Below are 27,833 nucleotides of genomic sequence, written 5' to 3'. Positions count from 1 at the left end.
TTGATTAAAGATCCCACTCAGAATCTCAACTCTCCCGAGTTTTATTGAATAAAGATGTGAATTATTCCTATTTCAAGATTAATTATTTCACCTCCCGATTACTCTAAGAAACCATAACACTACCAATTGGTGATCAAGCAATTGACAGGAAAAAGCACAAGAATAAACCAAACAATTACAAGAGCTAAATAAAAGCGAAGTCAATTGCATTAAAACTATGAATCAATGCATCTTCACCAAGAATTCTACATAAAAGAAGTTTAGCTACTCATATTCATGGAAGAAAACAAGTCTAAACTAAAGAAAACAATAGAAAACATGATACGAAATACAATTGGCGGAGGAATTGAAGCTTGAATCTTCAATCTTCTTCCAAGAGTGCTTGAGAGAGATGGAGTGTGTGTTTTACGGCGGTAGAGAATGAGTAGAGTTGCCCTAGCTCTTCTTTCTTATTCCCCTCTTCCAAAAATCGCGTTTCCAATAAGGAAATCGCCAAAAATACGTACACGGCCGGGTGAAATTGTTGTACAGGATAATCACCCGGCAGGGTGGGAAATCTTCAAATTCTCTGGAGCCTCGCAGGCTTAATTGCGCCACCCGGCCGGGTGCAATTGTTGTACTGGAAAATCACCTGGCCGGGTGGGTCTTCTTCCGAACTCTCTGACCTCTCCGCGGCTTCTAAGTGCCACTCGGCTGGGTGGTATTTTCAGGGGCGAAGCCAGAAATTTGTACGAGAGGGGGCAAAAGTATAAATATATATTGATAAATAAATAAACATAAAATGATAAAGATAATAAAATTATACTTCATCCGTTCTAATTAAGTTGAGTCACTTCTTTTCTGCATTGTTTTGAAAATAATTCACAATGAAAAATCTTATTAAATCGCAACAGCCATTTCCACATAATTCATTTTTCTTTTGTTTCCTTCTCATTTTTCTCTATATAAGTTCCAAAGCAGAGAAAGACTAACATTTGATTTTTCAATACTCAAATAACTTTTGATTTTCTCTCTAAAAACAACTAAGTATTACTCCCTCCGTCCCCCATTAAGAGTCACACTTTGACCGGGCACGGGTTTTAAGAAATGTAAAGAAAAGTTGGTTTGAAAAAGTTAGTGGAATGTGGGACCCATGTTTTTATATTGGTTTTATAATAAAATGTGAGTGAATTGAGTTAGTGGAATGTGGGACCTACTTACCATTTATGGTAAAAATGAAGTGTGACTCTTAATTAGGGACGGACCAAAATGAAAAAATGTGACTTTTAATAGGGGACGGAGGGAGTATTAAATATTAATTAAAGTACATATTTGACTTTTCGTTTTTGTTCAATGGGGCAACAAAGATTTTTCTAATAAAATATTACAGGGGCAAAGTTATTAATAATACACATATTATAATAATATATTGTATATATCTATGGATAAATGAAAAGTAGAGGTGGGACAATTGCCCCTTGTGTATATAGAGTAGATCCGCCCCTGGGTATTTTTGCACAATACCTCACCCGATCGTGTGGAAGCCTTTTCGCCTAATTTAGCCTGTTTTTGCCTAAAACACTCAACAAACACGTGAACTCCAAAACATATAGTAATTGGCTGGAAATAACCATTTTTAGCACAAAAACTCAACAATTAAGCATATCAACATACCAATCACGACACTAAAATACGAGTTTGTCACAACTACAAGAGCAGAGCAAAGAAGAATCAATCAAATAAAAAGTATTTCATCCGTCCTATAAAAATACGTGTATTTAAAATGACATGGAAATTAATGCATAATTGGTAAAATAAGAGAAAAGAGAAGAAGAGTAGTTAAAATAGTGTTAATGGATAATTGACCCACGTTATTATTAGAATTTAATGAGTTGTAAGTTGTAAATAAATTGGTGTATATGGGTAATGAGTTGGGGACAACTTTCCATGAATGCAAAGGCACATATTTTTATGGGACGAGCGAAAATGGAAAGTGTACATATTTTTATGGGACGGATGAAGTATAAAATTAATGCATTTTCACCAATAATTCTACATAATGGGTTTAGCTACTCGTGCTCGTGATGAAACAAAGTTTGAAAACAAAAATTCAATCAAAAACACAAGTGATAACAAAATAGATTCTCCCCAAGGAATGAATAATCGGAGTGGAAACTCCATGTGACATCTCCAACCCAATTTAAAAAAATAATAATAATAAATAAATAAAAGGACAAAAATATATAATTAGGTCGCTAGTTAAAGTAGCTTAATTGTTATATGTAAATTGTATACGTTAGTTAGTAGATTAACTAATTTACTAAAGTGTGCCTAATGTTGTGTATTGAAAGGTTATCATTTGTGTTTACAGCGTGTTCAAAAGGAAATAACAGGTTCCTTAGTTCCAGTAAATCCACTAGATCACGCGGTCTAGGAACTCGTTGGTCGCAGAAAATCCCGGTCGTCGGACACACAGAGCACTTCTTTTAAAAAAACCCTCAACCACTTTACTATACCTAGTATAGGGAAGTAGGGATCGATCCCACAGAGAAGGATGTGTAATACTCATGTTCAAGGATTTGGATGTGTTTTTGGTGTTGGCTGCTGCCACGCATTTTTTTGGGTTGAGGAAAACAAATTAAACTTGACTTGGGAATCTTTAAAACTCCTAAGCTAACAGCTAGACCTAGGCAAAATAACAGAGAACGTTGCGAGAAAATAACTACTCAAACACTAGATCTAAGAGAACTACGCTACTTACCTAGACTTAGGAAACAAACTGACTGTGGGGACCATGACTGGAAAAGCAGAGTACGAACGAAAAACTGGCAAAATAACTAACTCTCGTACTAACTAACAGCGACATCATCTTCTACAACCAAATTGCGTAAAACTCATAAGAAAATCAACGTGAACGAAATCAAAACAGAGCAAACTAATTCTAAGTCAAATCAATGCATAATGAACGACGAACTGAACAGATCTGCAGACGCTAGACGAACCAAAACAGAAAACAAGAAGAAAACTCAAATCCATCTAACAACTTTCTTTTCTCACTTCGATTTCAACCTCAGACGCTAAATCCACTCCGGATCCAAGCGTCCAACACGAACTCCATCCAACAGAAACACTTCATTACTTCAGATTCGAACAACAACCTCCAAACAGTCAATAACCACAAATCTATCACCAAATTCTCATATCAAACACCACAATATCAAAATAAAATCGAGATTGACATAATACTTGTAAAAATAAACTTCCAGCAAAGAGATCTACGTAAATCAACTTGAAAATTAACAACTAAACGCAAATTCAACCAAAGCGAAAAGGTAACGAGTATCATCAACAACCAAGTCAACTCCCAAAAGTGAAGTTCGACAGCAAAAAGAGTAAAACAACTGAAATTAAGGGAAATTGTATCTTCGTCCACACTCGGACGGTGTTGCAACTGCGAAACTTCTAAGAAAAGTAACCCTTCGTACCCGACTACCCCAGATCTCCCATTCCCAAGTGTGTGTAATGTGTGTGAGCTAAGAAGAGAGTGAAAAAAGTGATATAATGTGCGTTGCATGCTCTTCTATATATAGGCGTTGAAGTGGGGCCCAGCGATGTATAGATAAGACTTTGTTGCCCTCAGCTATTGACTCCCTCTGTCACGCTCTCTTTTCTTTTAAATCATGCTCACTTCGTTCCTTTCCTTCGCTAGACCATCTCCTTCAGCATTTCCTCGATCTAGCGATTTTTCTTCACATACCTGGCTTAGGAATAGCCGGAAGAACTCCTTAAGTACCTTAAGAAAATAGAATAGCCGGAAGAACTCCTTTTGATGATCTAGTTATGACGGTTTGAGACTCTCTAGGCACTACCCGAGCATAAATTGGTGTAGTGGAGTGACAAGCTCTTAGGTGGTTGGTCGGTTGATTGGTGCACATTGCATGTTCTAAAGTCCTACTTGCGAGTGAATTCGGGGTCCATCCAATAATTTTCGAGGACTTGTGTGGGTTGGTGTGATATGAGAAGAAAGATTTCTAGGTCTACAAAGTGCTAAATTGTTAACTTGCTCGGGACGAGCAAGATTTAAGTTTGGGGGTATTTGATGTGAATCAAATTGTAGTCCTTATTGTATTGTTTTAACACACATTTTTAGGTGAAAAATGGACTCATTTTGATATATTGTAGGACAAAAGACCAATCCATAAGAGAGAGGAGGAAGAAAACAAAGGTCCAAATCTGATCAGTAATCAGCCCTGCAATATTAACTTAAAATGCTTCTACAAGTCCACCATTCCATTCACCTTCGAAAGAGCTTCGCGTGGATACCTCGCACGCCTCAATCGGAGTCCGGATGAAGAAGATACGGCTGTTTTACGAAGACTGCGCAATGCAGTGCAAAACGCGCGACCGGGCGTCAAAACTCGCGACCTGATCGAGAGTATGACAAAACGCCCGATCGGGTGTTTTTTTCAAGATGCAAATCGCCCGACCGGGCAAATGCTACTGGGCCTGTTTTTCGGGCCCTAACTATTTAAATAGCTAGGGCACGACTTCCAATGCATCTTTTGGCGGCTAGAGGCGATTCTTAGAGAGAGAAAGAGGCTTGGAGTCCATTTTTGGGAGGAAGAAGAAGAAGCTTGAGGCTAATTCTTCCCTAATCTTGCCCATATGGTAGCATTTACTTGTTTTCTTGTATTGTTGCCCACCATGAGTGGCTAGATTTTAGGGATTACTTCTAGTTTGTTAGGGGAGCTTGTAAATATGAATCCATGACTTTGTTTTGATAGATTTCCATGTTTTGGTTCTTGTCTATGTGTTTATTTCAATCCGTGTTGGGTTTTGCTAGCAAACTTAATCCGGTAAAGGCCTTAACTTCAATGTCTCTTTAACTTGGAGTAGGGAGCTAACATAGATAAGGAACCCTAGGCTAAAACTGATCAGGGGATAGTCTGGGGTGGATCTTATGTGTTGAACGTTTGTAGAAGCCAATCTCGAGCTTACTATGCGACTGTAGGAGTGAGGGGTTGGTGAGTAGAGCCTAGGAGACATGATCAGCTTATCCTAGGTGTAAAATTCCACGATCAGTGATCAGCTGCGTGAGAGCGTAAAATCAACACGATCCCGATAAATATTGGAAAGTAATTAGACTTTAGGATTCATGTGAACAAGCAACCCGAAACAAGCTAGGAGTAGTCTTCCCTCTTTATCGTGATTCCCTTGTTCTTTTTCCTTCTCGTTTCGTCCTTCACTCGCCTCTAGATCAAAAAAACCCAAAATTAAATTATTTTACTGCTTTTTAGTTAGATTTACTAGTTTTAGCAATTAATCTCCTCCCTGTGGGTTCGACACCTTTTATACTGCATTGCACGTCTGTATACTTGCAGAGGTAGTATTTTTAGGGATTTATTACTTGTTTTGTGTACTTAAATTGCACCCTAAAAATCACAACAGTCATAGAGGGACCTTCGGGTCACAGAGGAATCTCGGGCAGATACCAGACTTGATGTGTCACAGAATAATAAATTGATCAGAGAGGCATATGCATATGGAAATGAAATTATTTATGATATATGCTTTGTATTGTTTATGATTATATATGTTATTATGTGGTTAATGAAGAGAGAGAGTAAAGTAAGTGAAAGGAAAAAGTAGAGATGATGTTGTTTTTATTTTTATGAATTTTGTTTATAGAACAGAAAGAATTTTTGTTTATTACAAATGTGTACGTCAGAGGGAATGAGGTGTGACACTCCGATCTTCAATCAAACTCTTCAATCTTCAATTTCACGTCCAAGAGAATTCTTGAGGGGTGGAAAGTGTATATTGCAACTAGGAGTGAATAAAAATGAACCTAGGCGTGTATTTTTTTTTCTTTTAATTCTCTTTTCCTTTTTAAATCGTGTGTACACAACCAAACCCATTCGAGTCAAAGTAAGGGTTTGGGTTGACCCGTCCGGATCAAACTTTGAAATCTTCAAGGCTTGCGAAATCGTCCCACTCGAGTCCCTTGCAGCCAAAGTGAACCGTCTGGGTAGAAGTATTATGGGCAACGCAGTGTTTGTAAAATGGCTTGTCTTGATAGGTCTATTATTTCTAACATTCTGACTTCCTTCTTCTGTCAATTTTGCATTGAGTGATAATGTCTTTTTGGCTCATTTTCACCTATTTTCTTACACATTCTCAACAAACTCGTTAAACTAAAAAACATAACGCAATTGGCCGAAAATACACAATTCGATCTATAAAACTCGACAATAATCATATCAACAAGTCAATCTAACCGATTGAAATACGAGCTTATCTCTCACATTCCACTAACTTTTCAACTTAGTACTACATTTCTTAAAACCTATATCAGGTCAAAATATGACAATTTTTATGGGATAGAAAAGGTATTTTATCGAGATTTATTTATAAACAAATGGTCCATAAACCCGTAAACTTTGGTCCAAATTCGTAATTTTCCACAAATTTCAAAGTTGGTCACAAAAATCATGATTTATGGACATTATTGCCAATTTCTCATTTTTTATGATTCCCGAGAAAATTGAAAATACATTGTATAAGTGATTTTTTGCGATCATAATGTCAAAAATCAATGTATCAAAAATGAAGTCATTTTGATTATTGAAACAACAATGTCCAAATTCATGAATTTTTGCGACCATAATTTGACCATATTTTTTTTATTTAAATGGCTAATATCAAACATAACATCATGAATTAGTCAAATTTCAATTTATTAATAGTGTCACAAAATCGCTGTTAATATTGTAAAAAGACTTGCACATGTACATCTATGATTGATAACATCTACTCACTCTCTCTCTCTCCATCGTTAACTGGTATACTTTTTTTTAGTCATTCATCGTTAAATGTTTTATTCCAGTTTTACTATTTCGGCAAATGAATCTGATATTTCATTAATTCATTTAATCACATACTACTAATACTTTTTTTTGCACCGACTCTTTTCTACATTTCTTAAAATGTGCATCGAGATAAAGTCGAATATTCAACGATGGAATAGTAGATACAATTCTCTAAAAGAAAAGGGCTAATAAATACGTAGCGCTGTAGTATTGCCTGGACATTTCTTAAAATGCGTGTTGAGATAAAAGTCGAATATTCAACGCTGGACTAGTAGGTAAAATTGCTCTAATAAAAGGGCTAATGATTACATAAAACACATTTTGGACAACTATTTATTCTAGAAATTCTGAAATTCAAATTTGGAACAACTAAGAGTACAACCCTAATGCCTATTAAAATTCTTGAAAATCAAATTTAATCTCATATATATATGTCACCAATCACCAACATTTATTTATATTTCCCTTTGTCATCTCAAGGCAAACACAAATACTCTATAAATTGAGAAAAAAAATGATAAGAAAAAGGCAACCCCTTATAACTATAATGCAGCTCATTAACATGGACCAGAGCCGCAACATGGCCAACCGGCTCAAGAAGGCGCAGGACGAGCTGCGCCGCCTCACGAGGGAGAACGCTCGCCGCGAGCTTGAGGTCTCCATGATCCGCTGCATCGCCGGCGAAATCTCCCTCGAGGACATAATCAGCAGCCTCCCTGACACTGCGGATACGAGCTTTGCCATCAACGATATACTCGAAGATATCAAGGCAAGGATGGAGGCGATGAGCGGGCAGCGTCAGGCGGCGCCTCCTGCTCTAGCGGCTCCGATTCCGAAGCCATACGTTTTCAATAATCGTTCGTCTATGTAATTGCGGGTTCCCAATCATCTGCGGTTGCTTCATTTGTCCTTTTAATTATGTCTTCTTTCAAGTTGTTGTTGTTGTTTCCTCATTCACCACAGTTGAGTTGTTTTTTTTATATTGGAATCTTCTAATTGAGTCGTTTTTATTTATATATATGGTGCCTTTCATATTTTATACTATATTCTCTATTTACCACAATAAATATTTATTTTTCTCAATTTATATGTTGAAAAAAATTTGAATGGTGCCAAAAGAAAAGTATCATTCTCTTGTTCTAGCGTTGATAGCGACGTTTTTTTTCCAGCATGAAAATTAATAAATATTTAATATGTTTAGGGGAGAAAATAAAGCATGAGAAATGAAAAAAGAATAAAGAATAAAATAAGAGAGATACTGAATTACTTTTTTGTTAAAAATAGAAATAACGAAGTACTCATATTATATTGGAACATTCTAAAAAGTAATGCGACTCTAACTCTGTTCGGTATTATCATTACTATTATACTCCATACTCTTAATTGGGTTCACTAACAAAAGTCTTAGAAAAAAAAAATAGAATTATATATATTGTGATGGATAACAAATAAGATTTCTAAAACTGAAATGCGAATATTAAATTTTTTTGGCAAAGAGAAAATATTAATTTTAATCCGTTTCATTAAGTTATAGTAGTTGGAAATACGTATATAAAAACTGAACGTGTACTTTTGAATTCTAAGATAAATCTTTTGAATTAATTCTTTTTATTTTTGAATGTATGTTCCCAAAACGAATACATGTAATACACTTGAAAATTTTTCTATGTTATATTCGATCAACAAATATGTATTATTAAGTGAATTGACAATATTTACAAGTAGGAATACACAATTCACACAAAGAATAAGTCCTTACGTATGGACTAATATTGGGTTTAGTCTGAGGTATATGGGCCGTGAGCTTTCGGCTATGCTTTATTGAAGCCCATTAAGTTACAACAATTATGAAGATATAACAGGATGAATGGAAAAAAAAATAAAAAAAAAGCTGAATTCCAACAGAAGATTATTCCAAATAGAGATCTAACATGATTTTTAAGATTTTACTTTAATTTTAGGATGCAGGCAAAATACATATACATGATGAAATTGAAATAATTACTTCAGCCATTTGAAATGGTATAGATGTTTTAGTACAATATCAGAGCAAAAAGATAATAATAAGATGGAAAACTTACGCGCCAGGTAGGGGTCGAACCTACGACTTTCTGCTTAGGAAACAGACGCTCTATCCACTGAGCTACAGGCGCTGACTTGTTCAACATTGGAAGCAATTATTACTATTACTATTCATTATCAAATATGATATCAATTATAGCATGAACAATACTACCTTTGATCCATAATAATAGAGTCATATTGTCATTTTGGTGCGTTTCATAGTAATAGAGTCATTTCCCTTTTTAATAAAAGTCAACACATTTCTTCTCACTTACTTTACTCTTTCCTAGTAAATACTTTATTCTCTCTTCATCTTTCTATCTTTTTCATTTCCTACTTTATTCTTTTTTTATAACTCACTTAACACAATTTTTCTTAAATTGCATGTTGAAAAGAAACGCATCCGCTACTATGGAACGGAGGGAATAGTTATTTTGAGTATAAAATTGTTAAAAGAGCCAATGATCACATTGCTTAAACTCTTATAAGAATAGCTAAATATTAAAGAGGTCAATTCTACTCTCGTACAACAGAGTGGAACTATACTATTACTCCAATTCATGGTTCCACAAACTCGACTGAATTATTAATGAAAAGATTCCACTTATTTGTGTGGTCTCCAACTACATTGATTGTAGTTGATGATTAGAAGTAGAAATTTAAGTCTGAGAAGACACCCTTCTTATCCTTCCTAGGCAGTTATCTTTAGGCCTAGTATGAGGCAAGTACATGACTGGACTAGCTGGATTCTCACGCTCCAACCTGTTCCATTACAACTCATCACTTTTCAATCCCTCCTAAGAACATTCTAGAAGTTTCCAATAATAGGAAGGAAAAAAAAACTTACTCATAGTTGAGTAGAAAGTAGTGGAGGAAGATGGCAATTTCAAGCTTGGCTAGATCATTTCCGGGGCACAATCTGCTTCCACTTCCAAATGGAATGTAATTCTCAGCTTTTGGTGTGAAATTCTACACGAACACCACACATTAATTCAAGAGTTGTAATGGTCAGTATCTACTTCACTTACACAGATAGCTATAACACTCACATCCCATCTCGAAGGATCAAACTTCTTCGGCTCTGGCCATGTTTCAGGGTTGTAGTGAACGCTCCTGAACCACACCAGTGCTTTCCATCCTTTCGGAATCGTGTAGCCTGTAATAAATCAACAAAAGTAGTAACTCCTCATTGCTAAATGGTGCAATAATATTTTCTTTGTAAGTGTTGCATCATACCACAGACATTGACATCTTTCTTTGCCTCTCGAAAGACCACCAGCGAGAAGGTGACCACGCGAAGCGTTTCATCAATAACCTATTTCAAATCACCACGGATACATGAGGAAAGCATTCACTAAAATGAGTGAGATGAGAGGTAATGGAATGGAAGCATACCTTATTAAGATAGTCCATTTTCCTTATTTCTTTTAGGCTCAACCCTTTCTGCCCAGCTGGTCTGTTTCTCAGAGTTTCCTCTTGCTCAGCCTACAATGTTGATGAATCAGCTAAAACAAGTGGTTAATTAAGAGCAGGTAGAAAAAGGTGATACCTTAGCTTTCTCAAACATATGAGGATTTTGTTGTAAGAAAATAACAGCCCACATAGTATTGTGGCCTGTAGATTCATGCCCAGCATTCAAATACATAACCAAAATATCAATGATCTCTTCATCATCCAATCTTCTCCCATTCTCATCTGCAGCTTCCAAAAGATTATCCATCATGTCCTTCTTCGGACACAACGGATTCTCCTCCCTCTCCGCCCTTCGCCTAGTCACCACCCTTTGCAGCACACCCACAAGATCCTTCCGCGCCTGAAAATGAGTATATAAGTAGTGTCTCAACTCCATCAGTACGAGGCCTTTCCCAAAAACAACGAGACAATATCATACTACTAAATGTAAGAAAATAGAAACCTTAAGAGCGTTGTAATAAGCGAAACCGGGCACATTGATGGCCATGGATCGGACTCCATAGTTGAGCAGGGTGTAAGTCTTCTCGAGCGCCTCCCTCACGCTCTCACCTTCCGAGCTAAGGAAGATGTGCATTATGATCTTGAAAGTGAGACGCCGCAGGTGGGTCAAGAACTCGATCCTTCCCATGTCCGCCCACCGGTCAAGGGCTTCGACCACGTTCTCTTCAATGTATTTCATGTACATGGTCAACGCCTCGAAGCCGTTGACCGGGGCGGCGGTCAACTTGCGCTGCCATTTGTGGTCGTTATCAAATACGTTGACAAAAGATTTCCTCCCCATGAGGTTGAGAGTGGAAGCTGGCCACCCCGGCTGAAACGCATCGTCGTCCGTCAGAACTTTCCGGCATGCTTCGGGGCTTGCCACGATTATGCTGGGGTTGCCGAACAAGTGCGCCTTGTATAGCCTCGTGTGCCCGAACCTGGTCGACGTCGTGTTTTCTTTCATCAGTACATAATAATAATATTGACGTTATTCGAAATGAAAAGTGCACCTTCTAGCAAAGTTGGCGAGGAAGGATTCAGGATTGGGAGACTTGAAAGCTCTGAGGAAAGAGAACATGTTGCCGAAGAATGGCCAACCCAAGTCACCAGGGGGCAGTTGATGCCTTATGTGCATCCTCAGCTTCTTCTCATATAACCACCAATTCACATTCTTCATAACCCATTTCACTATTAATACACACACACATACTAGTACAATATTACAGCCCACCACTATTTCCATTCCCATTCTAAGATATGTTTAGAGAGAGAGGAACGTAAACTCAAGCACACATCCTACTCCCTTTCCCAAGTCCTATTTATATACACTCAAAATAGATACTCCCTCCGTCCGCCATTAGACTCTCATTTCTTGGCGGCACATTGGAGGGAAAAAGTTAATGGAATAAGGGTCCCACTTCCACTTGTATTATTAGAGCATCCACAATGGCTTTAGGTCAGCCATAGGCTAGCCACTCTCTCTCCCTGCCACGTCATCAACACTAAAAATCCACCTGCCACGTCATCATTTTAAGCAAATAGGCTAGCCGCAATAAAAATAATTCAATTTACGAAATTAAATTTATGACAAATTACGGAAATAAATTACCGAGACATATACGGAAAAATTCATTAATTTAATTTAAATAAAAAAAAGGTACATTGATTAAAAAAAATTACATAAATTACAATCACGCAAAATACGGAACTAAATTTACGACACAGATACGGGAAAATGCAATAATTTTATAAAAATTAAAAAAAATGTGCATCCTAAAAAAATCACATAATTAAAAAAATCATAAAAAAATACATTAAAAATGCAATAAAAAATGCATTAAAAAATATTAAAAAATACATTAAAAATGCAATAAATAAAAAAAATGCATAAAAAATACATTAAAAAAAAGTGCAATCGGCTAGCCGAAATTGAGCCCGCAATGGAGGCTAGCGGATCGGCCAGTAGATCGGCTAGCGCCTGGAAATCGGCTAGAGCTCGCCGGTTTTTTCACCGAAAAGTCGCTGGTCGATTACAATGGTTCAGCTAGCCGACCGGCTAGCGACACGAATCGGCTAGCCGGTGTGCTAGCCGCCATTGTGGATGCTCTTAGTTTTAAATGAAATGTGATTGAAATGAGTTAGTGGAAGGTGAGACCTTATTACCATTTATGGTAAAAGTGAACCAAGACTCGTATTTGCGGACGGACTAAAATAGAAAAACGAGACTCCTATTCGCGGACAGAGGGAGTACACAACTTCCAAATTGACTATTTTTTGTGAGTGGTGAGTTTATTAATACTCACTCCGTCCCTCTTTAGCTGAGTCGTATCCTTTTTGGTTGTCCCACTTTAGCTGAATCATTTCCTTTTGTGGCAAAAAGTATTTTACCCTCTCTTACTTTACTCTCTCTTCGTCTCTCTACTTTTTTCCTTTCTACTTTATTCTCCTTTTACTTAACTCATTTAAAACACTTTTTCTTAAATCTCGTATCGAAAAGATATGCCTCTGCTACAAGGGACGGAGGGAGTGTTAATTATTTCTCATTCGTTTTAAAATAAGTATGGAGTACTCATTTATAACATTTTTTTTCTTCTTATTTCTTAACAAGTGTCTAGGTTCAAAAGGCGAGAGTATAATTATTTTACTACATTTTACCCTTATTTAATATTTATATGATGAATAATTATTTAATATTTATAAGAGAGCAATTAAGGTCATTTTTACTTTGTTTTAAGTTCATTATAGGAAATTCTTATCTTAAAACGACTTATGTTATTTTTAGATTGTTTGATTTATCTTAAAATCCTAATTTCTTGTAATAAACTTAAAATGAAGTCAATATGACCCTAGGTGTTCTCTTATACAAATGATCTATTTTCTTAAAACTCCATATGTGATTTGATAGTGAAAACACTCGATAAAATTTGAGGAAGTTGAGATTTTTGGTAATTACAATATTAGATTTAAAATTGAAATTTAATTTGAGCTAATAAAGCACATAATTAGTTGATGTTCTTATTTTGATTTAACCCAACGTAACTTGACGATGATCCCATCTTGACTTATCACATCAGAAAGTGAAATAAAAAAAAATTCGATTGATTTTGTCCTATTAATATTCTATTCCCATATGATTATACTATAAAAAGAATAAACATGAATATGAAGTGAATGCGGATGAAAATGACAGAAGAGAATCCAAAAGGTTGGATGTGGGCTTTGTAAATCCTCGTAAATTGCTAAGTAGGAATAAGGAAAAAATCAAATTAAATTAGGATGGGAAGTTAGGAACAAATCAGATTGATGCCCTGCCGGCCTATAACCTTCGATGTTTGGCTGCAAATGTGGATTTCCAATTGAGCCAAACATTAATCAAGTCTTCACAAAAAATGGATTTTCCTTTGGATTTTGTGTTGCTTTACAGATACACTCGACTCCACTCAAAATAGTCGATCGACAAGATCAGGTGGGAATACAAAATTTTCATCATTTTTTTCTAACTATAAATGGAAGCGCAAAAGGGGACCATTTACAAATCTCAACTTTTTTTTATATTATTATACTACTATTATTATTTACTCCTAGTAAAAAGAGATATAGGGGTTTGATAAAAAAAAAGGGATAAAGGAGCTTGATGATTGAGGAATTGCAAGGTTTAATTTTGACAAAGTATATTAGAGAAGCATATGTAGAGGGTTTTAATTTGGACTTAATTAAGGCATATTTATTTCCTTGTTTGTCATGTATAAAAATTTCTTACACAAATGTTCGACTTAGCCGCTGCATTTAAGTACTATATGAATTTGTAATTATCTTTTGTTTGGATATGCATCCTTATTCAGTTAATTGGTTATTAATGTGAATTATCTTTCTCGTACATACTATAAGTTAGGATAGAAATATGATCAAATGCAAACTCTACAAATATTGTACAAACTCCAAACTATAATCTAGACTGTTAGAAATTATCAACAGGTGATAAAATAATAGCAACAAAAAATGTCAACACAATGCCAAAGGTTGATGCTGTATTGAAATTGTGTTGACACCAAACAAAATCTTGAATTTTTACACTGTGTTGACGTTGTGTTGAAAAGTTTGGGGTTTATACAATATATGAGTTTGTATTTTATCACTATACAGTCATAATATAATATTATTCGTGAGTGCTACTAATGTTTAATTTAATATTAGTTGATTGTCGTATGTACCATTTTGTTGTGGTGTTGCCATTTTCTTCTAATTGTTAGCTTACTATGCACTTTCTAATCCATCCCATAAAAATATGGGTATTTTTATTTATAGAAAGTTCTCCCTAACTCATTATCTATATACGGAGTACATCAATTTATACAACTTATACTAATATACTCACTATCCATTAACACATATTCCATACCATTCTTCTATTTTCTCTTAATTTATTAATTGTGCATTAATTCTGGTGTCATTTCATATTCTCATATCTTTATGGGAGGGAAGGAGTAACTATTTGTACCGTTGGACTCTTGACCCGGCATTACACATAAATTATCCACATGATGCAATGCGCTTTTGTCAGTATAAGCTTTGGATTTTTCGGCCTAAATCTACTTACTGCATGAATAATAAATACTCGTATTGCGTCATTTAATATGTTTAGCGTTAAGAAGACACACATCGTGCCTGCGTTAATTTGTTAGAGACATCAGTTAGTTGATGTTGAGATTATTTACCAGCACCCTTGATTTTTCGTGCCATATTATTATCACGTGTTTAGCATGTCGAAATGAATTCAAAATACTACTCCATCAAATAGAGTATATATGCAATTGAAGTTTCTCAAAATTTATGACTGAAAATTCATTCGGAAAAAATAAGAAATTAAGTTGCAATATTCTTAAGTTTATTCATATTTGTGATGGAGAATAAATATTATACATGTTCGGCTATAAATAACAAACATTAATGATTTATAGGAAAAATATAACTTCACATTGCATATGGAATAATCGCATGACAACTTTTAAAAAGAAAATGGAGTAGTAAAATGGAAGATTATTTGGAGGCCAAGATCTCGAGTTAGATGTATCAACACATCGAACTTGTCATACTGGAACTTTTACTTATGGCTTACTTCTTTGTTAAAGCTTCAAGCCTTCAACCAAGATTTGGTGTCTACTTGCGTTTATCCAAACACTACAATCTACGTTATTAAATTTATTGTGGTTGAAGTGTACGATGAAAGAGACAAGCACACGTGCACGATCAAATGATAAATTTTTAACATGGCTGTAAGAAAAAAGTCATGAATCAGTTCAACTTTACATCAGTGAGTGTGTTGGCAGTGTGCTTGATGTTGTCTGCTGACCCAGAATCCCTAAACCCTACTAGTGTGGACCTTTTTTCAACACAAACCACTTCTTCTTTATCAAGATAACAACACACCTTTGAATACAGTGGGCTATGTATACCAGATCTAGATCTTCAATGGTTTTGCATCCTTCCCTTTTCAGGATTTGTAAATATTGCAACTCTTGACCTCTACTAGTGCTCAACCAAATCATTCTAATTTCATGGGGGTGGGAATAAAAGTGTGTTTCACAGGAATTCCCTTCTCTCACTGTAGTTTCTGTTCTTGACAGCAAAAGATAAATGAGTGTTTATCTGCCCTGGACCACAAGTCCACAACATTAACAAGATAACATAAGCTCCCTCAAAATCTAGTCAATTACCGTGCACACCAGAAACAAATCCACTAGCGCGACTAAATCGGCTCAAACGGTCAAAAACAAGGACCGCATGAGAGCAAGCTGCTATGATGACACAGGCCAACGGAATAGAGACACATATGCAATGCCATTATTTCCTGTCACGAAGCGAACAACACTCAAAATCAAACATCAATTCAAGCAAGAATCACTAGCAGCGACTTCATTGGATACAACAAGAAATAATAAGAAACAGAGACATTACTTAAATCAGCACTAGCAAGATGTAATAATCTAGCTCTGAATATATATCAAATACATAGCCAATACTATTTTACAGAAACAAGCAAGAACTCTGGGTTCACAGGGAACAATGAATCAAGTGAAATCATTAAAAGCTAAAGAAGAAAACCAGGACAGCTAAACAAGACCTGAAAATACGGGTAGCAGATGCAGTGAAAATATGGCATGAATCGCCAGCAATCATCTAATTGCCTATTATTTAGTCTATTCATCCTACAAATAACTGTTACAGCTTACATTAGATAGACAATAGCCAATCATATACATCCAACGAAAAAATTACATCAGTGATGCTTATTTCGGTTCCCATAAACATTCTGTATTGATTTGATTATGCCAGCAAGAACTGTGTTCAAATATATTTGTTAGTATTATACAACACCAACTAATGAATAAACAAAAATTTTATCGGGGGCACGGTATTTGGGGAAGAGATGCTCACTTACGGTATTTGGGGAAAGGAAGAATTGCAACACACCATCTCACAAAGAAGAGTAAACCACAAGTTGTTGGACGGAAAATCTTCATCCGCGAAAGAAGAGCAGACATGATTGTCACATGATCTGAAAATTAGTAATCGCATATTCATGTAAGACTTAAAGACACTAGACTTTAAGCACTCAAACTGAAACGCTCTTAAGAAACAGATAGACCCTTGAATATGCCCTTTAATCCCACTAGAAATTGGTGCTTCATCGTATTAAAAGTTTGAGGAAGTTTGTGATCTTGGTAGTAAAGGAAAGAAAGCTAGCCATGTTGAATTTCAGGCTTGACCAAGGAATCACCATCTGAACATTCTCGAAAAGACTAGAGATGACAGTCCGATCACCTGACTAATCACATATTCATGTAATACTTAATACGATATCTCCAGCTGTTCATTGTTAGCACGTAATGACGTAAATGAGTTGCCAAAGGTTTATCTTATAATCTAAGTGTGATGAGGTCTTCACATTAGTTGCAGTTCCCATGGATTCACCAGTATTGAGTTAAAATCAGATCAGAGGTCAGCGGTGTAGATCTCATAGAAATGATATCATTGAGAGACAGCTCAATAATATCTACCTTGCCACAAATTCTTTTCATCAGGAATTGTAACAATCATATAAATGATTTGGAACATACACGACCCCTTATTCGGTTTAACACTCATAAAAGCCTGTTAAACAGTATATCACCGAAAGGATCTTATATTTTTCTGATTGGATTCTCTTAGATAATTCCATTCGAAACCGATTGAAGGCACACACAAACAGAAGTGGAGACTAGAAGTTTCAAAGTACGACTGCAGCAGCAATAGAAGCCAAAAGAAGCAAACATTTTTTTCAGCGATGGTTTCCACTGAATACTTAAGCGTGGTAAATGTCTGAATATTCTCACAGTATCAAGATTTTAAACATGAGACAGTCTAATGATCGCCCCCTGCACTAAGGGATTAAATTCAAGCCAAATACACCGAAGCCCCCTGCACTAAGGGATTAAATTCAAGCCAGAACTTGTTATTTATCCCAAAGGCCGAATTGAGACCATCAGTCGTGTCTGTTATCCAGGCTAAGGATGAGGTTGCCCGGGCAAGACTGGTTGTGCTTTCGCATTTGAAGATGTTGAAGATGATATGGATATCAACTTAGACCTATATTTCTCATCTTCATCTTGATTAAGAGATTTGACTACATTTTCCCCTGCTTTACTTTTAGGTGACTTAATAGCAGTTAGATCTGGTGCTCCATATGAAATTGCAATTAGAGACTCACGAGTCGCATCCTCAGAGGTCTGCTTGCCAGATTCTTTCTTATCCATTGTTAGTCATCTAATCCCTGTCAATCCAACATCTTGAACTTGAAAAAAATAAAGATCAAGAACAACTAAAAACTTGAAAACCTAAAATGTGTGGTGCTTAAAAATTATAAACAATCAGAATTTAATTCACTTGACATACAAAAAGTGAAGACTGTGAATTTACAACTAGCAGGAATTTTCAAGTAGCATAACTGCCAATGCTATCAAACTTTTGAGGATGAACAGTATCACACACATTTACCACCCAAAATCTTAAGCAATGGCGTTGAAAAAAAAGTGCAGAAACAAACAAAATCTAACATTATCTGCAAATATCTATGAATTTGTTTTTATAATAACTTAGCATCAGCAGAGCAAGAATTTTGTAGTAGTAGTGCCTGCAAATAGATTATATATCTGTGACTGCTTGCTTAAAAGTCTATTCATGACTACTGATCTACTTCCTAAAGGAAAAGTTTTTACACAAAAACAAAGTGTACAAAGACCAGAGTATCAGTAATCAACCTACAATTATTGGGATTTACCGATGATGATTATAATAGTAACATTGAATACGAAAAGTAAATATGGTGAAGCAAGTTCAAGATTAACCAATCCATCAAAATAAATGTAGACTTGTTGCTTCTATCTATCAATGAATTCAATGTACCAACTGATAAGACTCAGGCTACAATTAGAGAGAACAACGTTGCTCAAAAAATCAATTGAATTAGATATAACAAAGCCGATTATCTTCCTCTTGTTTTATAGAAAAAGCAAAGATCAAAATTGAGTGAATCTGAAATTTCAAAGACGAGAAAACAATAACCCAATCTACGCGAACCCAAACAGAACAACGGCAAGTCAAAATTGGAAGATTTTAACCTGCTTAATTGTGTTGTGTGTGTGGCTTGATTTGATTCTTTCGGTTGCTGTTGAAGCGGATAAAAATGTCAGCTCGAATTGTGTGGGATAATCATACTAATATAAACCGATTTCAAACACGTGGAGAATGAAGTCCATATATTTTAATCTTTATTCGACCATGTCAAATAAAATGTGAAAAATCAAATTTGCTACTCTACTTACTATTCACTTAGGAGTAGTAATTTTTTTGGGCATAGATATGATGCATGAACATACTACTTCTACATGATTTAATTTATTTTTCTTTATAATAATTAAGAATGAAGTCCATATATTTTAACTACCTGCGACTGAAGAATGCACGATAATTATGAATTGATACATACCATCATGATTTTTTTATCAAATGTATATATGAATAGATAAAAGCAGAATAATAAGAATTCTTTTTATACACTATTTGGGGACTTAAATTACACTAGTCATGGGATATTACTTATTAGGGTATGAATTGGGAATTCTGAAACTTTGGGGCAAAGTTTGAAAATCGCGGCTCTATTTCTTCTTCATTTCTGGGTTTTTGCACTCTACAGAAGACAACAATGGCGCTAAGTTCCAATTCAATGCAAGTTTATGGTAAAATTCGATTACTTTTCAGCTCTACATTTCATTTTAACCGATCAGCTTATCCAAACTGTTTGCAATAAGGTTACGATCTGTTGCTGGGGTTGATTGCTGCATTTTACGTGTTCATGGCGCCTTACACTAAGGTTGAAGAGAGCTTCAATGTTCAGGTCTGAGTTATTCTCCAATCATTGCTTAATTTTCGTTTTTTTGAAATTTTGGTCTTTCTATTGGGAAGAATCGTATGGGAAGGAGGGGGATTAAATACTGTTTTCCTAGATTTGCTTCTTTGTTAAAAAAAGTAAAATAAAAAATAAAAAATTATGCGGAAACAATGAGGAAACCGATGAATTGACTTGAGCTCTGATGCTAGGCAATGCACGACATTTTGTACCACCGTCATCATATAGAGCAGGTAAAATTTAGTAGATTTTTTTATCGGTTAAGAATTTTAACATACAGTTGTGCTGCTTTTTCAATATATTGTGTTATATAACAGTATGATCATTTGGAATTTCCTGGAGTAGTCCCTCGTACATTTATTGGTAAGTATTCTTATGCTATTTTCTCCATTGCCTTCAGTTAATTACAGCTTGTTGCTAATTTATAATGGATCACATCCCTGGATATGTGTGAAGCAAATAGGTCAGATTTTTCCAACATTATTTCTTTCTTACAGGCTCCATTCTCGTATCAGCTCTAGCTTCTCCAGTTGCACTAGCTGCTAGTTTATTGCAGTTTCCAAAGCTATACAGTCTCTATGCAGGTAAGAATTTTCCCTGTGGAACTTCTATATTTATATGTTTTGTTCTATATGTTTTCAGTTCCTCTTCCAAGATACTTTGTTTATACACTATTATACGTCGTTTATCCATTTTAATTCCCCTTGCCTTGTTTTGTCCAGTTCGTTTGGCATTAGGCTTCATCATATTGTCTTCATTGCGGTTTTTCCGTATTCAGGTAGTTAAAAAGTACCTTACATTCACTCTTTTGTGATTATGCTTATTCTCATGTATAGAAATAATGCTTTTAGGACATGACATGCTTGCTTAGATACTTTAAATGTACTTTCCATCACTCTTTTACTTGCTTGCTTATTCTTCTGTAGAGACCTAAGTAAACCTTGCATCTAGGAGTTAGGACAGGACATGCTTGCTAATGTCCTAATACAACTATGAAGTCCTTCCCTCGTTAACTGATTACCAAAACAAGGTCTTTAACATCAAAATTGGTTACACTAGAAATAAATGCATGAAAAGCTCTGTGCTCATTTTCTTTGATAGAGCTGCATCTGTTATTCTTTAACTTGTTATCCCTTCCTCTGGAGCCTCCGAATCTTTGAAATCAAGTTTGGGCTGGAATCTTTTGGTGTCTATATAATCAGTTATGCAAAACCATTATATACTTGTGCAGATCAGGAAGAACTTTGGATCTCAAGTTGAAGCATTTTTTGTACTATTGACCGCAATTCAGTTTCATATGCTGTTCTACTGCACACGCCCCCTTCCTAACATCTTGGCATTTGGCTTAGGTATTTCATCTGCATTTAATCTATTTTCTGATAAATCATTGTAATCATATTTCTTACTGTTGCTAGTGTCCTATCCAATTGCTATGTCTAAACTTACCAAAATTGAAATTTTATGTTGTTGGAGAGGATCACACTTTACTGTATGATCTCTGTTCATAGCAGCGGAGTCGTTCATACTGAGATATTTTCAAAAATAGCTGAAAATGGTTGAAGACTTGAAGGATGCGAAGACTGTGATATCTTCATTTGAGTTCGCTATCTATGTGATATTAATTTCTTTTAAGACATTTTTGTCATAAGTTTTTGACATTATCCGCAAAAGTTTTGGAAGATCTTGTTCCGACCTGTAAGTTCTGTTTTCGAGACCTCACGGACAAACAAACTCTACAGGTTTATCATAAAATGCAAAATGCATTTGTCTTAGAAATACATATACACTGTCATTTTAGTCAACAAAATATGCTCGGTGCAATGACGAGTTAATGAAATGTATTTTTATATCCAAATTGGGACATCAGCTATTAACACAAAATATTTTGAATTTCATTCTTTCTCCATGTTTTATGTTCTGGCCATAGCAGCCTGTAGGTATTCCCTTTATACTGTGTTCTTTCAAATAGGGCTTCAACATTGTTTTGTGAATTAGCATAGTGGTGGTTGTAAAATTTTCACTCTGTGCTAATTTAGCCCCAATATGTTTTTTTTGTAGTTAACTTGGCATATGGGTATTGGTTTCAGAGAAGGTTTTATGCAGCATTAAATTCTTTGGTACGTTTTCCCAACTGTTAATGAAATTTTTTGGAAGGATTGTCATGCTCTATAGATTTTTATTGACCATGGGTTTAGTTTCCAATTTTCATTGATCTGTGATTTCCTTGCCTATCAATTCTTGTTTCTGGTTAAGCAATCACAAACTTTGTATTGCAATCCTTTGATGGATTTCATATTTTCATTTATATTTGTCTTTCATTAATACAGGAAGTTGCCTCAATTCCAAATATATTAAGTGGTTAACTGATTTTTTTCAATCTTTAGGCAACCTTCTCTGAAACCTACAATCATTTAATTCATGAGTCACAACTATCCTTGTTTTGTGATATTCTTATTTATGAAGGCCTGTTTTCCAAAGTCAGGTTTTTGCTACCATCGTCTTCAGATGTGACATCTTGTTGCTTGTTTCACCTCTGGGACTTGAGCTTTTGCTGGTATGTGGTATAGCCTGTTAAATTAAATGAAGATTTCCTGTTCTTTTTCTCTATTTCGTTTCTTCCGTTTCTTGTTCCCTATCTCTCTCTGTGTCCCCTCTGGCCTCTTAGCTGATACATATGGTATATAGAGGCAGGCTCTAGAATTTTTTTTAACAATTCGATTCATATTTAGCCATCAATATGAAAGATCTCCATATTTGATCAAGTGTACCTTTTGCCTAATTAAGTTACCACTTATATTATTTGAAGTATTTGTTTTCATAGGAAATACTAAAATGCTTTATACTTCACTGATTCCGAGATTTTATCTTGGGGTTGTACTAGTATAAGCTTAAGGTTTCAGGCTTTATTAGGAGTTTAATTAGAGAGCATAGTGTGTGCGTGTACACATAAAAATTGATGATTTTTAATCATGAGAAGAGTGTAATTCCTTAGTGCCTTTGCCTATTTGCATTTGATGCCATGCTAGTTGGATGTTATTTTCTTCTTTCCACCCTCTAACTGTTGCTTGAATTGATAAAATACAGACTAGATCTATTGCGTTGCAGAAAGCTGTAATATCGTGCGTGATAGCTGCTAGCTCTTTTATAGGTTTGTTTGCTGAACCCGAATTATCTCTAAATATTTCATGTCCTTACATATCTGATCTATTATATCTGCTTTTATAATATTGGGTTGCAGGTTTGACAGTGATGGTTGACTCAGTCATGTGGAGGAGGATGTTATGGCCTGAACTGGAAGTGTTTTGGTTTAATTCAGTGTTGAATCGAAGTTCTGAATGGGGTGTATCCTTTAATTAAAGACAGTCAACCTTACTGTTTTTTTACTTAGTTTTCCATATCTTCCTTTAGACAAACACCCTTAATGTCTGTTTAACCTCTTATTTTTTCCATAACTTTCTTTAGACTCATGCCTTCCACTGGTACTTCACATCAGCTCTTCCCCGCTCATTGCTGGTGGCATATCCATTATCTGTGGTAAGCATAAGTTATTTATTATTAATTCTGATATTTGTATGTTGTCTCGCATGAGTTGTATCATTGTAAACTCTCTTTCTCATGGCGTGCAAATTGCAATGTCTGCTTATGCACATTTCATCTTATTATCTTGTTTTTGCGCTTGTATATGCTCTAGCTTGTACTACTGTATATGCAATGGTATGTGCAGTTTTTTAGCTGAGCTTTTGCTATCTATAAAAGTATTAGTTGACTAAGTTGAGTAATTTGATTTTGTCCAAAAAATGAAACGAAAAAAAGAAAAGAAAATGTAGCTCAGGTACAATTAGAAAGAGGCTGCAGTCCTGATTGGGCCAATTTTATAAATCCCATCTTACAAAAATATAATTCTGCCTGATTTGACGTGGCTCATTTTTCTGCAGCTAGGTTTATTTCTTGACAGAAGGATTCGGATCTATGTTATTCCTGTTTTATCATTTGTTACACTCTACTCGAAGCTTCCGCACAAGGTAATGCCTCCATTGAATCAGCTGTATTTGACTTCATGACAGCCTGTTGTACAATTTTAGTGATTTGAATTTCCTGCCGCAGGAACTCCGATTCATTATTAGTGCTCTTCCTATCTTCAACTTATCTGCTGCAATTGCTGCTAGCAGAATGTATGTAATTTGTTCTCATAAATCATACTCCCTCCGTCCACCATTAGGAGTCCCCGTCACTTTTGCACACTCGTTTTGTAAAAATGATAAAATATAGTTAAAGTAGAGAAATGGTAAAATAAGAGAAAGAATAATATTGAAAAGAGTCTTCTTAACATTATTCTCTCTCTTACTTTACTATTGCTCTACTTTAACTATTTATTATCATTTTTATAAAACGAGTGCGCAAAAGTGATCGGGACTCCTAATGGCAGACGGAGGGAGTATCTTATAAAAGCAATTGTCAATTGTTTACAAGTTAATCTACTCAATTTTTTCTTATTCTTTATTTTTTTTTATTAAATTTCTCCAGTTACAACAACCGGAAAAAGAGTTTATGGAAATATCTTAACATTGCCATGCTGGGGTTGTTCCTGATCAGGTTAAGCAAGAACTCTTTGTTCTATTGTTGATAACTTCTCCCGTCTCTGCTGACTTCTTATTATGTAGTCTAGGGTGTACAATCTTGACATTTATGGCATCATACGAGAACTATCCTAGTGGTCATGCCTTGAAAGCTTTACATAAGATGGGTAAGCTCTTTCTTTTCCCTCTCTTGCACTCACCACCCAGCTTAAAGAAGTTAACTACATACCGTAATTCTTACAAGCTGCAATTGCTTTCTTGCAACTCAAACTGCAGCATCATTTTAATCCAAAACAAGTGTTTTGAAATGTGACTAATTAGTAATGATTAGTTCTTAAATTACCGTTTGTTTTCTCATGAGATTTTACGTTCAATTGTACTTTTGTGTGTTGGTGCCCTTTTATTATGCTTTCTTGCATTCTTGTGCTGATGCTGTAGAGCAATAAAACAGTAGCTTTAGACATAAAATACAAGTGTGCAGTGTGCACTCTAAATTACAATAACTCATGAGGATCGGGCATCGTTTAACAGGGCATTTGAAACACAATCCAAATGATTCCTGGGTGCACATCGATACGTTCTCAGCAATGAATGGAATCTCACGCTTTTGTGAAAATCATAAGCCGTGGCGGTACGATTTCTCTGTTTGTGGCCTCTGTTCTAGATATTTCTTTTATCTAGTGAAACTGTTGAAATATACTGATACAATCCCCTATGTCTCATCCAAGAACACCCACACATAAATTCATCTTTTCTTACTTTTCAGATTTTAAATGTGAATGAATTTGCTAGCCCATTTGTTCCTTATCCCACACCCGTGTCTGCAAATGTTCAATTTACAAGACAGCTTGTCATCGTGATGTTCTATATTTTTGTTCATCTTTACATAAACAGTCTTATGGAGATAAGACTGTTCAATATAGAGATTTCTCCTTTTAACTCTCGTCACATGATATGTTTCAGTTCAGACTTCTCCTATTTCATCATACAACTGTTCTTTGTTTCAGGTACTCTAAAGAAGAAGGGATTCCTATTCAAGAATTTCAGCAAAGAAATTTTACTTACCTTTTAAGGTGATTTTTTGGAAGCTTTTTGTTTGTCAATATGGTTTAGCAGCATAATTTTTTTTATCCAAAGATAATTCTTTGATTTTTCATAAAATAATCCAGAGCATGGTGGCTTTAATTGCAGTGAGCATGCTCAGATAAATGGTTACAAGTGTCTACTTAGCACGACAGGGTTTTCTGGGACTCGTCTTCATGCTGGATTTCCTCCCATATCGCTGGTGGGTGAAGAGTATTATATCTCATTTTTTGTTTGAATAGACCTAGTATATATAGTGTACCTATGATTTGTCTATCTTCTTCAGGTTAAAAAACCGAAAGTTTATGTACATGGAAACACGCATAACGATGAAATAATTCACCGAAGCTGGCCAGGATGCTGACTTACAGATCATAGAGGTAAATGCTCTGGTTGTTGTAAGAACCATAGACAAATTGAATGGGACTATCAGCTGTTGCTATGCCTTAAGGAACGAAAAATCTTCTCAATTTAAGGCACACTAAAGTCCTTACATTTGTCTTGATGTTGTATAGAACTTCATACTGTCTCAATATCTGTAATTTAGAGAGAAAATCCCGATTGCTTAGTGCTACACACTTTTATGATATCTATTCCTTACAAGTTTAGCTTAATGTGCATGTTGGATATTTAGCCATGTAATTTATTTTGTGGACTTTTTTTCATAGTACTACATTAAACTGTGGGGTTTCCTAGAAAGCTACTCCATTAGATGACGAGCTATATATGTTTATGAAAGTAATGTATCAGAATATTAAGGAAATGGAACGGAACGAGTCCTATTTTGGGACATATATAATGGACTGGGGCACTAACTTTTAATATGCCAAAGTACCTACTAGGTTAATTAATAAATTAGAAAAAGTGAAAAGGTTGCTGAAATGAGACCTATAACTAGGGCTGGGGGAAAATACCAAAATACCGAAATACCGGCCTTATCGTACCGAAAAAATATCGAAAATACCGAATTTTCGGTATACCGTGACTTTCGGTATGGTATGATACCTTATCGAAAGATTCCGGTAAGGTAACGGTATGAATTTTCAAATACCGCGGTAAACCGTTGCATACCGAAATTCGGTATATAACGTAAATTAAGGTATATACCACAAAAATATAAACACAATCATATATAAAATATGTTTTATATATTTTTAAATTATAAAATCTATCGTGAAATATAAATATAATTATGAATAAATTATATTTAATTTATTTTTAAAATTATAAATTATAAATAATATTTTAAAAACTCTAATTTTCTATTTTAATTGATGTTGAAAGTCAGGTATACCGAACTTCGGTACGGTATACCGAAAATGAGGTATGGTATCGGTATGAAAATTTGTCATACCGAAAATAAGGAATGCCGAAGTTCGGTATACCGAAAATTTTGGTAAGGTAAAGGTATGACTTTTTCGTATACCGTATTTACGGTAAGGTATACGGTATGGTGGTTTCGGTAAGGTATACCTTACCTACCCACCCCTACCTATAACATCGTATCTCTAGTGATGGAATAATAGTATAAGTTCTATATAAGATATACTCCTTGTACAAGTGATGTCTCGTGAAAAAGTTACAAAAATATAGTAATTGAATTAATTTTAGTGCATGGATCAAATATGCAAAATAGGGTCATTACATGGTCATTTAATATTATTATCCAAAATTACATGAATGAAGACATAATTATATATTTTGAATATATTAAACACTAATTGATTTAGTACTATTTTTCATTTGGATCTCTCACATACATTGTATTTTATTTCATTTCTTTCAAATACTTAAATTTTTGTAATTTGAAATATAATTTGAAGCTTGTAATTTCAAATATTTTCTATATATATTATAACACATGGAGAAATATGCAAAATAGGGTCATTACATGGTCATTTAATATTATTATCCAAAATTACATGAATGAAGACATAATTATATATTTTGAATATATTAACTAATACACTTGAAGATTGTGTACACGCCTAGGTGGACGTTGAGAGCAACAACCTTCTATGGTCGAACTAGCACTTATGTATCAATGTATCATTTGATCTGATGCACTATAAAATATAACAGATTATCAATCATAAATTAATTTTATAATATGGGTTTAAAATTTGTCGTGGTTTATCATAATATTTAAATATATCAATTTATATAGCAATCATATAATTAAAGGATATGTTACAACTTACACATTGGGTTCCACATGTTGTTATCATCGTATCATCTCTATTATGATATTATTACGCACTATGAAAATAATTATAAAAGTAATATTAAAATAATACAATAAATGAAATATTGAAAATATTGTGATTTATCATATAGTAATACTAATAATTTTTCATGATC

General features: G+C 34.9%; 2 protein-coding genes, 1 long non-coding RNA gene and 1 other non-coding gene across 9 annotated transcripts; 1 reads left to right on the top strand and 3 right to left on the bottom strand.

The window, feature by feature from the left end:
• Window positions 1–8,928: 8,928 nt before the first annotated feature.
• TRNAR-CCU (transfer RNA arginine (anticodon CCU)) lies at window positions 8,929–9,001 on the bottom strand. The gene has a single exon. It is a non-coding gene; the product is annotated as a tRNA-Arg (tRNA).
• A 385-nt stretch (window positions 9,002–9,386) lies between these two features.
• On the bottom strand, window positions 9,387–11,650 carry LOC125196715 (ent-kaurenoic acid oxidase 1-like). The gene is made up of 8 exons (XM_048095328.2): window positions 11,378–11,650; window positions 10,828–11,305; window positions 10,462–10,725; window positions 10,308–10,397; window positions 10,149–10,227; window positions 9,962–10,068; window positions 9,760–9,881; window positions 9,387–9,674 (listed from the first exon to the last, which is right to left on the bottom strand). Exons 1-8 carry the CDS (start codon window positions 11,614–11,616, stop codon window positions 9,572–9,574), a joined length of 1,482 nt encoding a protein of 493 aa, XP_047951285.1. The 5' UTR covers window positions 11,617–11,650; the 3' UTR covers window positions 9,387–9,571.
• Window positions 11,651–15,607: 3,957 nt separating this feature from the next.
• LOC125196550 (uncharacterized) lies at window positions 15,608–19,147 on the bottom strand. Of its 2 annotated transcripts, XR_016129058.1 has the most exons (5): window positions 19,025–19,147; window positions 18,115–18,177; window positions 16,807–16,923; window positions 16,082–16,215; window positions 15,608–15,978 (listed from the first exon to the last, which is right to left on the bottom strand). It is a non-coding gene; the product is annotated as an uncharacterized LOC125196550 (long non-coding RNA). The 2 variants fall into 2 exon arrangements; XR_007171900.2 differs by having other exon boundaries at window positions 15,608–16,215.
• A 333-nt stretch (window positions 19,148–19,480) lies between these two features.
• Window positions 19,481–26,086, top strand: LOC125197469 (dol-P-Man:Man(7)GlcNAc(2)-PP-Dol alpha-1,6-mannosyltransferase-like). Of its 5 annotated transcripts, XM_048096215.2 has the most exons (20): window positions 19,484–19,642; window positions 19,715–19,800; window positions 20,004–20,045; window positions 20,130–20,175; window positions 20,310–20,396; window positions 20,535–20,590; window positions 21,044–21,161; window positions 21,871–21,929; window positions 22,295–22,366; window positions 22,897–22,960; window positions 23,051–23,154; window positions 23,275–23,346; window positions 23,748–23,834; window positions 23,917–23,984; window positions 24,337–24,405; window positions 24,474–24,556; window positions 24,921–25,020; window positions 25,397–25,462; window positions 25,581–25,674; window positions 25,759–26,086. In XM_048096215.2, the coding sequence occupies exons 1-20, from the start codon at window positions 19,609–19,611 to the stop codon at window positions 25,834–25,836; spliced, it is 1,485 nt and encodes a 494-aa protein (XP_047952172.1). In that variant the 5' UTR covers window positions 19,484–19,608; the 3' UTR covers window positions 25,837–26,086. The 5 variants fall into 5 exon arrangements, 4 of the variants coding, with proteins under 4 accessions (XP_047952174.1, XP_047952175.1, XP_047952173.1 ...); XR_007172072.2 differs by lacking the exon at window positions 24,921–25,020 and having other exon boundaries at window positions 19,481–19,642; window positions 25,759–25,801; XM_048096216.2 differs by lacking the exon at window positions 25,759–26,086 and having other exon boundaries at window positions 19,482–19,642; window positions 25,559–25,676.
• Window positions 26,087–27,833: the final 1,747 nt, after the last annotated feature.

The sequence above is a fragment of the Salvia hispanica genome, chromosome 4 (assembly GCF_029641045.1).
Source record: "Salvia hispanica isolate PSC_SH4W2 chromosome 4, Shi_PSC_v1, whole genome shotgun sequence".
In the NCBI taxonomy this organism is placed as follows: domain Eukaryota; kingdom Viridiplantae; phylum Streptophyta; class Magnoliopsida; order Lamiales; family Lamiaceae; genus Salvia; species Salvia hispanica.
The sequence above is the reverse complement of the archived record's forward strand: the minus strand, read 5'-3'. Positions and strand labels throughout refer to the sequence as shown.

Excerpts from the sequence above, each read along its gene's own strand:
- LOC125197469 (XM_048096215.2), top strand. The coding sequence starts at position 19,609 with ATGGCGCTAAGTTCCAATTCAATGCAAGTTTATG. Across the intron at positions 22,961-23,050 it reads AGCTGCTAGCTCTTTTATAG|GTTTGACAGTGATGGTTGAC; the intron begins GTTTGTTTGCTG and ends ATTGGGTTGCAG. Across the intron at positions 25,021-25,396 it reads GAAAATCATAAGCCGTGGCG|GTACTCTAAAGAAGAAGGGA; the intron begins GTACGATTTCTC and ends TCTTTGTTTCAG.
- LOC125196715 (XM_048095328.2), bottom strand. The coding sequence starts at position 11,616 with ATGGGAATGGAAATAGTGGTGGGCTGTAATATTGTACTAGTATGTGTG. Across the intron at positions 11,306-11,377 it reads CTCGCCAACTTTGCTAGAAG|GTTCGGGCACACGAGGCTAT; the intron begins GTGCACTTTTCA and ends GACGTCGACCAG. Across the intron at positions 10,069-10,148 it reads GAAAGATGTCAATGTCTGTG|GCTACACGATTCCGAAAGGA; the intron begins GTATGATGCAAC and ends GATTTATTACAG.